Source organism: Canis lupus, chromosome 4, assembly GCF_048164855.1.
Source record: "Canis lupus baileyi chromosome 4, mCanLup2.hap1, whole genome shotgun sequence".
Lineage (NCBI taxonomy): Eukaryota > Metazoa > Chordata > Mammalia > Carnivora > Canidae > Canis > Canis lupus.
In genome coordinates, this window is record NC_132841.1 from 42,361,492 (window position 1) to 42,376,495 (window position 15,004).

Below are 15,004 nucleotides of genomic sequence, written 5' to 3' on the forward strand. Positions count from 1 at the left end.
GGCCTTGGCAACAGACCCCCTCCTAGAGCTGAAGGAAGAAACTTTTCCTTGCCAGTTCCAAACAAACCTCGATCACTGTCTCCAGGGGAAGAAGAGGTAATAAAGCATATGTTTTTATTTTCTTTTTTTTCCCAGAAAATAACAATCTCCCATTTGATACTCTTTTGTATTCTTATCATTTTAAATTACTTTTAATTTTTTTTAGTAAAAAAAATTAAAGGGGAGGATCCAGATGAAAAATATGTTCTTTTTCCTTAATGTTTTTCCAGTAGCAAATATGTGTTTTGTTTTTAACAATGAGAAAAATAATCCTATTTTTCATTTGTTTTCTAGCTCATGACCTTGAATAAGCCACTTAACTGCTCACTAGCCCAGATTTTTCATTAAGTATATCATACTAAACTGAAGAAATTATTATACCCGTATCTTCCCTGATTAAAACTTCTATTATATATGGAATGCTTATTCACAACTACCTTTGCAACCAGTGTCATGATAAAAAGTATTTCATGCAAAATATCCTCTATTTAACCCCACCTAAGTGATTCTATATTCAAATTAAGAAAACAAACATTTCAGAGCTCATGGAATTGAGGTGGTGATTTATGAAAATGATTACTTGGAGACTTTTCTTTTCACTTACATATGTAACCGCAAAATTTATTCAGTTTTTAAAAATTTACATTTTCAGAATTCATTAAATGAAGAGTGGTACGTTTCTTATATTACCCGACCAGAGGCAGAAGCTGCTCTTAGAAAGATAAACCAGGTACTGTGCTAAAGTTTATTTTTAAGTAGTTATAAATATTGATGGAAGGAGAAAAAGGGAACTGGCTTTTATTGAGGACCACTTATGGGCTAGGAATTCTGCTAGGTGATATTCATGCTGTTATACTAGGGGGACCCATTAGTGACAGCTTTATACCTACCAGCATCCATAGCAATGATTCCTAGGATCTGGGAAAAATCTAAGTTAAGGCAGTCATTCAGTTGGCAGAATCTGAGAAGACTTTATTAACTAGAAAGGTCTGTCTTGTCATAGGAAGCATAGCCTTATCAAAAGGAGACTCTTTCCCCCAAACTTTGAACATCTTACTGATTCTATCTTCATTTTTAATACACAATTGTCATCTACACTGATGTGAAGGGGTCCATATGGAGAGAGACAGCAGAAACTTCATGCCCTTTCCCCTAGAAATTTCTAGTTTAACCAGATCTCCTGTGGTCTGGTAAGAACCATAACCTTAAATCTATATATCAGAGAAAGAAAAACAAAGATCCTTCATCTCTCAAGTCTTGAGTCTACAAGAATAGTTCTCAATCTTAGATGCACATTTAAATCACCTGGGGATCTTAAAAATTCTGATTCCTGGGTTTCACCTGGAGGGATTCTGATTTAGTTAGTTAGGTGTTTTGTGTGGGTTCTGGGAGTCTTCAAAACTCTAAATTCTAAATTCTGACTGCGAATGGGTCCACAGTTATATTTGTTGAATAGAAGATGTTCTGAATGGAATTTACTCAATTGAAATAAAAAGAACAAAGGAAAGCCATTATTGCAGATTGATGGCTATTTAAAACCATCATGATTTAATACACAAACGAGGGAGTAGTTTAAAGCTGCCTTACTAATTAATCCTATTTTAATATTAGATCTTTGTAATATTAATGTTATATAGCAATAATTTATGGAATAACATTTTAAAGTACAGGACAAATCACAACACTATTTTAGTAAACAGAAAAAAATGGTTAAGAATGCAAGATGGTCCACATTTATTTATGGTCAGGTGTTTTTTTTGTTTTTGTTTTGTTTTGTTTTGTTTTCTTTTTTGGTCAGGTGTTTAATGATGAATGTTTTACATGGAGATCACGAGGTTTTTAAATGGATGAATTTCATAGGCATTTGTGTGTTTTCTGACTTTGGCTATGAAAGAAAGGATTAGGGAATTAGCTCCCAGGAGTAGGAAAACAGATACTTAGTTAACCAATAAAGTCCTTATTTTGTCTGGCCCTTTATCCACTCAACCACTTATTATTTGTCTTATTACTACTGAAAAAACGATGTATCTTTCATCAAGGGACTTCAAAGAGGTCTCTGAAATTTGGAAATTTCTCTAATACAATCTTTGCTGCCTCTTGACAACCAAATCCATGGCACATGGGACTGTAACCGTTCAGGGAACTAAATGTTCACTGACTTGTCAACTGGTTACGTTTCTAGATCTTTAGAGGCTTGTCTACTGCTCTTACAGGCAACACAGACGGTGATATTTACTGAGGCACCTGGGTGGCTCAGTCAGTTATGCCCACTCTTGATTTCAGCTCTGGTCATGATCTCAGGGTCCTGGGATGAGCCCTGTGTTGGGCTCTGTGATCAGCAGGGAGTCTGCTTGAGGATTCTCTCTGCTTCTCCCTCTGCTCCTCCTCTTACTCATGCATGCACACTCATGTGCTTTCTCTCTCTAAAATAAATAGGTTTAAAAAACAATTAAAAAGGAAGTATTGACATTTGCTGCTCACATAATAACATGAATTTATTCTTTTAGGATGGCACTTTTCTGGTTAGAGACAGCTCTAAAAAAACAATAACTAATCCGTATGTCCTCATGGTGTTGTACAAGGATAAAGTTTATAACATCCAGATCCGTTATCAAGAGGAAAGCCAAGTTTACTTGTTGGGAACTGGACTCCGGGGGAAAGAGGTAAGAAATTTCAGTTGCAAAATTTCCTCAAATCCTCTGTTTATGCCATTTCACATACCTGTCAATATGGAACCTTACTGTAATATTCTTTGGGGATCCATACTGTATGGCACTGTTAGAGTTAAATTTCATTGGTGAAGTCCTTCCTTTACTGGAAGGAAATAAAACAAAATGACAGTAGCTACCTGTGCCATGGAGTCTTTCTTATGTCTTTTATTCCAAGTAGTCTAAAATCACATGTATAACTTATAAATTAAAAAAAATAATATTTGAATTTAAAAACTGATAGTGTCAAAGGTAAGTCATTTCTATCATTCACCTCTGTAACATAATTTTAATGTAAGATTGAAGTGTACTTATAAGGCTGTATTGACATTTAGAAAAGGGTAAAGAAACAAAAGCAAACCCAGAATTCTTGTTGTGGTGATTATTTAAATACTTGAGTCCTTTTCACTTAAAAAAGAGGTTTGGCCAATGAAGGTGGCCAATCTGCCAGGGAATTTTTCCTCTGTTTAGCCAATGTTTATGCTAATTACTTTTTGGATGGCAATCAAAAAAGCTGCTTTTGCAAAGGAAACTAACAGCTAAACTTAGGCTCCAAACATATTTTTTAAGTTCAAAGTTCCAGGAGGAAGATCAGCTGAATCAAACATTTCCAGAATGAAAACCAGATAACTCTTAATTTCTACTTCACTCCAAATATTTTTAAGTTATGATTATGTAAATGAACAGGAAAAAAAACCCCACATGATTCTGATCAGATGTTTCAATCGCTGGTTCAGTGTGGATAGAGCTGCAAAGCTGCTATAGAGACAGAGATGTCTGCCCTCTAGAACTTCTGTTGGTCTGGTGTGAGAAACATAAGTAGAAACCATACATTGCAGCTGCCCTTGAAAGAGGCGCCAGCAGAGTAGTTTTGGAGGAAGTGCATATCCTTCCTGGGGTACCTATGTGATTTTGATCTATGTCTAGAGGGATGCATTTTTTTTTTTCCAGTCTGGCCATTAGGGATAAGATGATGAAGGCAATGGTTGCAAAGAGTTGGCTGCAGAGACTTTGTGAATGTCAGGTGGCACTGAAGACACAGCAGAGGGATCATGAGGGAACCATTGTGCAATGCTATGGATATCAGCTCTAGACACTGGGACACTGACTTCCTGATTTCTTATACCTCATCACACTATTTGTGACTAAGAGTGAAGTAGGGATACAGAAACCAAAATAAAAAACACAGAGTAATCCTAAGGCAAATACACACACATATATATAGTCTTTATCCATAATTTGTTGCTGTTGATGAATTATTTTTTCAAAATTCTACAGCAGAAATCATTAAAATATTTGCGAAGTATTAAATATTTTTTCTTACCATCCTCATAACTTGTAGAGGTAGGATATAATGCAGGTAAAAAACAAAACAAAACAAAACAAAAAAACGAAAAAAACCTGAGGGTTAAATTCATGCTACTCATCCCAATGTTGATTTATCTCCTTATTTTGAATTTTTCAGGACTTTTTGTCTGTGTCAGATATTATAGACTACTTCAGGAAAATGCCACTTCTGCTCATTGATGGGAAAAACCGAGGCTCCAGATACCAGTGCACATTAACACATTCTGCAGGTTATCCCTAGCGAGTTAGGCAAGCAAATGAACCTTGCTCCTGCCTCTGTTGCCAGCATGGGAAGATCAATCAACCTTGGTGAACGGACAAACACTTAGGACTGAATCAAACCCCTCAACATGAACACAAGGTTTTGACCTTTCATATAAAAAAGTGTTTGAAATGAAGACTGTCAAATATATCATAATTTATTTATTCTTCTTCAATGTTTGTAAGCATGAGTAATACTGTTCACACTTGAAGTCTAGTAGTGCACTGTAATGATTCATTTAAAAAATGTGTATTTTGAAATATTCATTTCAAAGTACAGTAGTTTGCATAGCTACAGAAATAATTTGAGGCAAGATTAAAAACACTGAAACAGTAATAGTTTTTGATATCACATAAAACTGATTTTTTAATAGCTAAACCTTTGTTGTTAGTCAGAGGCAATCATCAGTTTTATATATATGATTTGAAAATTTCCAAATTTCACTTTCTTGGCAGCAATAATTTAAGAGGCTTAAAACTAGTTCATCCTTTCTTATTTGTTTCTTTTTTTTTGCTGGGGGCATATTTGTGTACTTTTTTATGAAAAGATAAATGCATGATGCGATAACTTCCTAGGATTAAAATTAATTTACCTTTTGCTTTACTTTTGTGTTCTTAAAACTATTGACTTTGTTTAGTCCATCCTATTATATTTTTGTTTTAAAGCAAATTTAAGCTGTTAATACCACAAGTAATCATTTTAAATTTAGAGATAAGGCTTTGGTGTCAAATATAGCTGGATGTAAGTTCATCACATCCCAACACCCACATTCCACCTCCCCTGCAACTCCCACAACTCCAAAAGCATTTCCAAGTGATGTCGATTTTATCCAAGTCTTCCAGCAAAGATGAAAGAGCAATGCATATACATAGAAAAATGTGACCAGACTTTCCTATTAGATGCCTTTCTTCTATCTCTTTTATCCCCTGACAACTCTACCATAAAGCCCTTCTCATTGTCATTCCTAAAAAGGCTTTATAAATCCTTTGAAGCAATACAGCTCTTTCCTTCAGCTTACTCATCCTACTTAGCAGACAGTAGTAGGTGTTCAGCACAACAAAACCAGGCATTTGGTTGTTGTTCTTCAAGTTTTCCCCTTTGGGGCTTTGTTATTATTCCACAAATTTTATTAACCACAAAAATTTTTGGCTTCTCTAGTTAATCTGCAAGTTTTCTGAGTGGCCAAAAATATCTTGCACCTTCATTTTCATAAGTTTATTAATAGAACATCAGAAGGGAGCTTAGAAGTTACCTGGTTAAAACTGATAACTTGCTAAGATAACAGGTATGTGGAGACTTTTAACCAATGATGATAATAATGTTTCATCAAGCTTCATCTTTACAAACTGGTAGGTCTCTAGGGTCCAGAGCTAGAGAGTTCTAAAGTTGAAAAATCTGCATTCATTTACATGCTTATGCAACAGGATGTCAACCACCATTTATTTAGTGCCTAATCTGTGTTAAACACTGACTTGAGTGGTGAGGACAGCAGACACTGAGCTGACCTTGTGTCTTGGTTTAGGTTACATTATCTTAATTTAAAATTTTAAAATTTCTAAAATGAAGGAGGTAACAGATTTCAAAGCAGCTATTTGGTAGTGAATCATGTCAGATACCATGTCTCTACCCTCCTCAACTTGCCATAGGCAGGAAACCAGTCTATAACAGAAGAAGATAAAATCAATGCACAGAAATAGAACCAGGTTAGAGACATAGGATAAATTAGTAGAGTCCCTGACATCTCTTTCAACCATGGACTTCCAAGTCACAGGACCCAATAAATGCTTCAGCTAGCTTGAGTTTTTTGGTACTTGTTACAAGGAGAGATCTGATTCAAACTCATGCCATCCATTTATAATTTGGTTAACTCTTTCCATCTGAGCTAAATTCAAGCATAAAGGATAAGCAATGCCCCCATGGTCAATTTCCTATGTCATATTCTTGCCACTAGTGAAATGAATTAGCCATTCTTTGAAACAATAAAACAAGTTTCAATAATATTAAATGATTATTTACAACTCATCCTATTTTTATTTTGTTTATCATACTAAATATATTAGTAAACTCAATTCTCTCAGACACATGTTAATTCCACAATAAATACAGTTATAAATTCACAACAAACAAAAAGAAATCAGATAGAAAAATTATTAGAGGCAAGAGACACATCTGATATTGCAGACTCTTCAAAGAGGCGGGTTTTTCCTTCTGGTTCCTTTAAGTCATCCGTCTTCACAGGATGATTAAAATGTAGAGTAAGGTCACAAAGCAGCAACTGGGAGAGCTCTGTGTAAAACAAAATAATAGAAGATACTATCTTGGAGAACATATGTCATAGACAACTATTATTACTTTTTTTAAAAAAGACTACTTTTGGGGGTGCCTGGGTGGCACCCAGTCTTTAAAAAAAGTCAGTTGAGTGTCTACTGATTTCAGCTCAGGTCAAGATCTCAGGGTCCTGGGATTGAGCACTGTGCAGGCTTCTGCATTCGGCTCAGAGTCTTCTTGAGATTCTCTTTCTCCCATTCCCTCTCCGGTCGCTTGCACTCTATCTCTAAAATAAATAAAATCTTTGGGAAAAAAATGACTTTTTTTTTTTTTTTTAAGTAATCCCTACACCAATGTGGGAGTTCAAGAGTTGTATGCTCTACCAACTGAGCCAGCCAGGTGCCCCTATTATTACTTTTAGTAGCTATTTCTAATTCTTAGTTTTCTCCTAAGTGATTATTGATCAGACCACAGTTATGTATGGCTCTAACATTATAGAACTCCCTTCCTTCAGTTCTTTAAATTTTTCTCAGGTTAGTTCTTTAATGAACTCCACACCCCATGCATTGTCTGTGTTCCTTCTTTCTAACACTCCTATTTACTGAATGTTGAACTTCCCTTTTTTTTTTTTAAAGATTTTATTTATTTACTCATGAGAGACACAGAAAGAGAGGCAGAGGCACAGGCAGAGGGAGAAGCAGGCTCCACACAGGGAGCCTGATGTGGGAGTTGATCCCAGATCCTGGAATCATGTCCTGAGCCAAAGGCAGAAGCTCAACCACGCTGAGCCACCCAGGTGTCCCAATGTTGAACTTCCTTGATTGATCTTGTAATTTTTTTCTCCCTAAAACTATCCACCTCTATTTTTTTTGCACTCTAGAGAATTGTCTTCATTTTATCTTTAAACCCCTTTGCAGAGTTTATTTTTATTGTCCTACTTTTAATTTCCAAGAATTCCCTTCTCCAAACTTTTCCGAGGACCATATTCCTGTTTCATGGACATAGAATCATCTCTTACTTCTCTTCAGCTATTGAGAGTTTCTTGGGAGTTTTCATCTCACTCCATTATTTGTTTCTCTCTCATTGATGGAATCCATGTATTGACTTTGTCTCTGCTTTTCATATTAGATGCTTTCATCAAATATCTATTGCACCAGAGCTATCTACTCATATTTAAGACCAGGGCACTAAAGATAACTGGAAACTCTGTGCCTATGGGATAGCCTGTATTGGGGGTGGGCATTTTGTTGGGGGTAACCTCTGCTCTCAGTGTCTTTAGATTTTTTTCTCTTAGGCTCATAAGATTCCTGAAATAAAAATCTGCTTGAGGGTATAAGTCTGACTGCTAATGTTTTATAGCCAAGTGGGAAAAGAAAGCTGGGAATCTTGTAAATCAGTTTGTAAAACTTTGTCTTAATATCTTTGTTTTCAGTACAGTACTCTTTGCCTCAATTTATGACTAATGGCTCCAGACCAGAGATCCTCTCAGGGAATCAAACTCAAGTGTACTGTCACAGAAAAGGAACCGTTGTCTAGTTCAGAGAGAAGAGAACTTAGGGGGTCTACAACTTTTTTTTTTTTTAGAGAGTGGTGAGGGAGATACAGAGCAGACGGAGAGAGGGGGAATCTCAAGAAGGCTCCATACCCAGCATGAAATCCAGTGCAGGGCTTGATCTCATGACCCCAAGATCTTGACCTGAGCAGAAATCAAGAGTTGGATGCCTAACCGAGTCACCCAGGCACCCCTTTTTAAAGTTTAATTAATTAATTAATTAATTATTTTTAGGAGTCTACAATTTCTTAAACATTTAACCAGCCTTCCTGTTCTTAGCTCCACCGTTATCCCCATTTCCAGAGGATTCTGGTGCTACCAGAATTGGTATTGGTATTGATTCTTCATTGGCTCTAATCAGTGAGCTCATAGCTCAAATTTTTGGACTTTAGGGTTCAGACTTTTCTGTTTGCTTCTATTTGCCTTCTGTTTCGTTAACTTTTTTTCTGAGAGCTTTTCATCTTGTGCATTTTTGTCTCTTTAAAATCACTTTAAATTTAAATCTCAGGTTTACTAGTGACTAGTTGTGTGACTTTTGAGAAGTTAGTTAACCTCTCTATATCTGTTTCTGTAATCTGTAAATGCCAATGGTAGTATTTTCTACCTCACAAGGTTGTGATGAGAATTGAGTCCATTTATCCAGAGCTCTTGGAACAGTATCTGGATTATGGTAAATGCTATGTGTCAGCTATTGACATTATTATTGAGAGAAGGAAGTGTGGCTAAAAGGAGTGTTGATCATTTTATTAGAAGTCTGCCCTCTTACTCTAGCTCTACGAATCCCTATAACCTAACTGCCTGACTTACCCCACAGCTTCTCAGGAACACATCCATCACATCTAGTTCTGTTTTACTTCATGAAAGAATAATCTCCAAGCTATAACAGTTAGATAATCAGTTTGAGAAAAATCTAAAGCTTCTCTGTTTTAAATGAGCACAAGCATCCAGACACCAATTATTCATTTAGTAAATATTTCCAAGAACCTCTTATATCAAGGCACTATGTTTAAGTGCTAGGAAAAACCTTAAGGAGCTTACAGTTGAGCAGGGATAGGAAAAGTAAGTAAACATGCAATTACAACACAATGTGATAGATGATATGAAACAGTAGAAGCGATAACATGCTTGCTTAACAATTTTGCCAGTGTAATTAACCTTGACTAATAAGCAGCAGTTAACTTGGCTAGGTGGAGGTGGAGTTTGCACAGTGGGCATTTCTGAAGATGTATGTGTTAAGGTACAGACACGAATAGAGAGCAGATATGTAGATTTGCAAATGGTTCAGTATGGCTGAAGCACACAATGTGCAAGAATAAAACAATGATAAGATGATACTGGAGAGGTAGGCAGAGGCTTGATCTCAAGAGGTCTTATAGTCCATTCTAGGAAGTTTGTTGGACTTTATTCTGGGTCAATAGTGAGTAAGAGTTTTCAGAAGATTCACATTTTAGAATCGAAATTCTTGCTATATTGTTGAGATTGGTTTTGAGAGATGATGAATTAAGCAAAGATAACCAGACTTTTTTACATCAGATTCCTCAGAGCCTTTGTTAATATGCTCTGTGAATTTTTGAGAGAAATATACAGCATAAAGCACTTCCCAAATTTATTTGACCATAATAACATGGACTATATTCTTACTGCACACCACTTATTAACATCTCTTGAGATAGCCAGGTTCACTGATCAAAATCTGGGAAATGTTGCCCTAGGAAGAACACGGAGAAAAAACGTAACAGGCACTCACTATTTGGTGCCTAACTAACAATCTATCCCCTCTTCTTGGTGGCACAACTTGATTCCATTTGAGATGATCCTTTCCCCAGCTACAGCAATAAGTCCTGACTGGTCCAAACTAGTCTTGGCAGTCCCATTCCCCTTGACAGTGGCTGGTGTAGGCATATGCATTTGATGCAAATCTGGCCATGAAAGGAAAGGGAAAATGTGCTAGAAGGACCTGGGAAAATGTTTCTATAGATACATAGGCAGATACAGTATCTGTAGATGGCCACACCTGCTGGTCATGACTACAAGTGATAAGAGTGAAAATAGAGTGAATATAATAGAGCAGAAAAATGGAAGGAACCTGGTATAGTCAGAAGCCTTTAAAACTCTGAATTATTTCTGGGGCTGCCCTACCTTGGATCTCTTAATTCCTTATTGTATAAGCCACATTAAGTTGGTATTTTGTTACTTGTAGCTGAATTCCTTGTAACTGACAGAGAGGCTATCTTCAAATATCCAAGGGCTGTCATAAGAAGAGTACTTACATATTCAGTGTAGTTTCATAGGAAACTAGACCAGTGTGTGAAAGGAAGATGGGAACAGATTTCAGCTAGTCCATAAGGAGGAACCATCTAAAAAGGAAGAAGCTAACGGGTGAGATTTGGAGTTCTCCAACAGAGGAAATATTTGATCAGGGTTAGATTATCCCTAGAAATATTCAATCACGGAAATTTTGCGTGTCTGGGATAAAATAACAGAATGTCTGAGATGAATGATTAAACATCATGAACTGTAAGGTCTAATCCTACTCTAGGAGTCTGTTTAAAATGAAGAACCCTTAACTCACAGAATCAAACAAACATAATTTTAATTTGGAAGGAAACTTAGGGGCTTAGTAAAAATTAATGGATAGAGATACTGAATTTTGCAGAATGTGACATTATTGTGCAATAGTTTATTGAAGGGAAGGAAGGAAAGTAAATTTAAAGAGGTTAGTTAGACAACACCATAAACTCGTTAGTGTCAGGGATGGGAATTCAAGTCTGCTAACTTCCAGGAAAATGCTCAAACATAATCCATCCTTAAAAGATCTAGTTTATATTACACGGTCAACATTTCTTAAGAAGTAAAGAAATCCTAATTAGTAGGCAAAATTCAGTTATATCCCAGAAGAAGCACAATTTTGCTCTAGTGTTTGTTTTAAAAATAAGGCATGCAAACATTTTAATTCAGGGATTCCATACTTACCTTTCATCTTCTTTAACTCCAAAGAAATTGTGTTAATGTTTTTAATTATGGTTTCCACATTAGGCTTATGGTCAGTAACATTATTCTTAAACATCTGATTTTAAAAGAGAAATAAAATGTATAAATCAGAAGCATTTATGTGCACTTTGAAAATACTTAAATTTTCAGTATTTCTAAAAGTAAAGTCTATTATTTCAGAATTGAAATAATTGTGAAATAAGTCAATATAATGGTTAGAATTCTAACATAATAAGGCATCAATTTGCTCATATTTTCAAACAGAAGACACCTCCAACTAGCACTCATACGTTTCTTCTTTAATGAAATCAGACAAAATGGGGCCCTTATAATGGAAATGCAGATATCCCCTTTTCAGAAAGCCTTAGCCCTTATAAACTACCTTATAATTAGTTATAAAACTTTCTCTAATTTTATTTAAGACACTGTATTCTAACTTATTCTGAATGAGAGGATCCACAATAAAACTCTAAGTACATAGTAAAACTCAAAGTAAGATTCAATTATAATTCATAAACTAAGAAAACTAACTTTTATTTTAGCTTTGGGAATTAAAGCAATACACTTTTTAAAAATGCTGGTTAATTAAAATGTGTAAATCAACAGGTTACCATGTTCTATGTACAGTACATATTTTTTAACCAGTTGTCTCAGGTAGAAATACATAAACGGGTGGTTCACTAGAAACTAATCTTAGCCATTCCAAACTCTCAAAATGACTTGAAAAAATAAATAAACAATTAGCACACACAATTCCAGCAATTGAAAGGCAGACAGTTATGGGTCAGGCTGCTTGTCCAAAATAATGAAAATAAACTAACCGTTTAGTCAACTTCTTGCCTCTGCTTTCTCCCGAGTGGAGGAATTTATCCTATTGCACTCACTTTAGAGCCACTACAAAGGAATAAAAATTTTGTTTTCCAATGAATAAAATATATTTTGCATCCACTTACAATAGCCTAGAAGCTAAAAAGGGAATGGTAGCTATCTTACTTGGTTTGGAATAGCAAATCAAACGATTTGTGTTTGAGGGGGGAGAGAAAATATGATAAAAGAGGGTGGAGAAGGTGGAAGTAAAGAACTTTAAAAATGTGGAATGGTTGTAAAACAATAATTAAAAATCCAAGAGGGAAGGAGAAACTAAGTGGTCAGAGAAATGCCCAAGAAAGTTGACCCCACCCCGGGTCTGCTTGGGCAGCGCCCTGGAGTGCCCTTGGACGGGTGGGGTCCGACGGCAGAGCTGGGCTGGGGCTCGACCCCACGGGGCTGGAGAGAAGTCAGAGACGAGAAGTCCAGATCTTCCCTGGAGATCTCGGTGAGGCCGTGGCTCAGGGAAAGGAGGGGCAGGGTCCAATGGCATTTCCCAGAGGGGACAAGCGGCGCTCAGGCCCCAGGAGCCGGAGCCCACGCCACTGTGGACAGAAGGCGCTAATGCAACCAGCCCTGACCTCCAGCCAGGAGGGCAGAGGCCCAGTTCCCTCGTCCTGGGCAGCGAGGCTCATCCCTGCAGCTTTGGGGCCTTTGCAGCCTTTTCCAAGGCCAACCCCTCCTCCCCACCGCACCTACACCAGTCTGGAGCCCCAGGTGCCGCCGGCCCGCCCACGGCCGCTTGGTGACTGAAGCAGCCTCGAAGTTTCCACGGCCCTCCTGCTCCCAAACCCGACTGAGCCCACGCAAAGCGCGCTGCGCGGTCCCGGTGACCCCCGGCCCTTGGGACGACCCCCGGCCCGTGGGGCGCCCTCCGATGCCTGCCTGCGCGGAGCCCGCCCACTGGGAGGCTGACCCTACAACCTGAGGCAGCTGGGAAATCTCAACAGCCTTCGCCTTCCCCTAAACCCTGAGGAGGATTATTTAAAACCCAGTACCCTTGGCCAGCCCACGAACTAACCGGGCGAGGACCCGCCGGGCCAACGGTCACCGGAGCTCTGACCGCAGGTGGGGCGGAGCCGACTCTGAAAAGCAGGACTCTGCGACCGGATTGGCCAGCTTCTCTGCCTGCTGCATCCTGGGAGTTGTAGTCCAGGCAAGACCCCTGCGGGAAAGATGCTGGAGGCGAAGCTAGGAGGGCCTAGCGCTGACCTGTGGGCGGAGAATGTCGGTGGGGAAGGCGCGCTGACATTTTTGCTTCCTGTGTGCCAGGCACTGTGCTACGTGCTTCCCAGGCCTTGTCTGCATTTAATTTTCACAGCATAGGAGTGTGATTAAGGCCAGATTCTGGGCTGAAACTGCCCAGGTGTGAATCCTACTCTAGTATTTGTTTAGCTAGAGAGGGGCCAGTAAGCAGTGTAATCATTTAGGGTTCAAGTGTCCTCTTCTATCATGTGAGTATAATAATAACTGCCTTCTAGTGTTCTTTTTTAGGTTTAAGTGAGATAATGCATCAAAGGGGCTTGGCAGATGATGTGCCCAATAAATGTTAGCTATTACCATTCCTATAAATCTTTACAGATGAGTGAAGAGTGTGCACGAATGGAGAGGTATACACTGGTCTCTTGCCAGTGGAGAAGCTGGGATTCAAGCCATCTTTGCTAGATTCCAAGAGGAATCTCTGGCACTGGAACCTCCGGGGCTGACTCAAGGAATTTCCCTCTCAAAGGCTTTAGGCTTGAAAAGTAAGCCTTTGCCTTCTCTAAGCCTCCCATATAATATCCAGCAGCCTCTCAAACCATTCTTCTCCTGACAACCCACAGTCTGTTGTTTATTTTATATCCAGTCGCTTTCAGTTTGATACTGTGGAATATGTTGTCTGATGCAGAGTTAGATGAGAAGGTACATAGGAGAAGCAACTTTAATCCTAAAATGAACTACCTATGTAATCTTGGAAACCAGTGGCTGACTTTCTCCCCACCTTAATTTCCATAGGAGAGGGATGGGCTAGACCAATATTTCCTAAATTTCACTCACTGTAAGGCCACTGTTATGATTTTTACCCCTAATCCTGTACCACCTATTTTATTACTTGAGTCTTTTAAAATTACTTCCCTTTACAATTTAAATTTGCTTAAAATTTTTATATCACTAATATAAACAAAAAGTAATAAGAAAAATAAAGACAATGGAAATAAGATTTGTAATCATCCAGACATTCGTGTCTCCTGGGGGCTGTGTACCTGCACCCGGATCTCCTTTGTTAAAATGGGTTATTTAAGTGTTAAGGAAGTGTAGAAGATGGTGTAGCACAAACCGCAATTTTCTTTTGATGTAATAAGAAGAATTGAAAGAGTTGGAAAGGGAATAACTCTCACTCATGATCCATGCTATTTAATGCCTTGGTACCATATGAAACCATCTCTCATATCCCTAATGGGATATGTCCCATACTTTGCTCAACCTAGATTTCGGTGCTGTTCAGTATACAATCCCCTTCTAAAACTCCTTCATTCTCAACGTGCTATGAGTGCCTTTCAAAACACACTTCAATCCTGGAAGGCGTCTTTTTGAATTAGCCCTACCCAAACCTGCAGTTTCATCCCAGTCTCTCTGCCAAGATTTCTCTTACTCATTTTGACTGTTAGACACTTGCTGGCATCAGAGTCTTGCATTTTCTTATTTCTGGTATATGTGCTGGGCATTTGTCATTTAATTCTTTGAGTAAAAAGAAGCACAGGTCAGGTAACAAACATTCTTTTAGCATTCATTGTATATTAAGAATTATGGGGATCCCTGGGTGGCGCAGCGGTTTGGCGCCTGCCTTTGGCCCAGGGCGCGATCCTGGAGACCCGGGATCGAATCCCACGTTGGGCTCCCGGTGCATGGAGCCTGCTTCTCCTTCTGCCTGTGTCTCTGCCTCTCTCTCTCTCTCTCTCACTGCGTGCCTATCATTAAAAAAAAAAAAAA

The 15,004-nt window shown here is 38.2% G+C and overlaps 2 protein-coding genes across 2 annotated transcripts in view; one reads left to right on the forward strand and one right to left on the reverse strand.

The window, feature by feature from the left end:
- LCP2 (lymphocyte cytosolic protein 2) overlaps window positions 1-4,959 on the forward strand; it is a 44,933-nt gene extending 39,974 nt beyond the window's left edge. Inside the window, exons 18-21 of the mRNA XM_072824196.1 lie at window positions 2-96; window positions 692-769; window positions 2,547-2,702; window positions 4,213-4,959. Of these exons, the coding sequence (XP_072680297.1) occupies window positions 2-96; window positions 692-769; window positions 2,547-2,702; window positions 4,213-4,335 (452 nt within the window). The 3' untranslated portion in view covers window positions 4,336-4,959. The remainder of the gene's footprint in view (window position 1; window positions 97-691; window positions 770-2,546; window positions 2,703-4,212) is intronic.
- A 1,405-nt stretch (window positions 4,960-6,364) lies between these two features.
- On the reverse strand, window positions 6,365-13,140 carry C4H5orf58 (chromosome 4 C5orf58 homolog). Its single transcript, XM_072824197.1, has 4 exons — window positions 13,056-13,140; window positions 11,989-12,061; window positions 11,150-11,243; window positions 6,365-6,642 (listed from the first exon to the last, which is right to left on the reverse strand). The coding sequence occupies exons 3-4, from the start codon at window positions 11,241-11,243 to the stop codon at window positions 6,491-6,493; spliced, it is 246 nt and encodes an 81-aa protein (XP_072680298.1). The 5' UTR covers window positions 11,989-12,061; window positions 13,056-13,140; the 3' UTR covers window positions 6,365-6,490.
- Between the last annotated feature and the right edge of the window lie 1,864 nt (window positions 13,141-15,004).

What these genes read in the sequence shown, in the direction of transcription:
- C4H5orf58 (XM_072824197.1), bottom strand. Translation starts at nt 11,243, where the DNA reads ATGTTTAAGAATAATGTTACTGACCATAAGCCTAATGTGGAAACCATA. An exon ending in GGAGTTAAAGAAGATGAAAG is followed by an intron (nt 6,643 to 11,149) that starts GTAAGTATGGAA and finishes TGTTTTACACAG; the next exon opens with AGCTCTCCCAGTTGCTGCTT.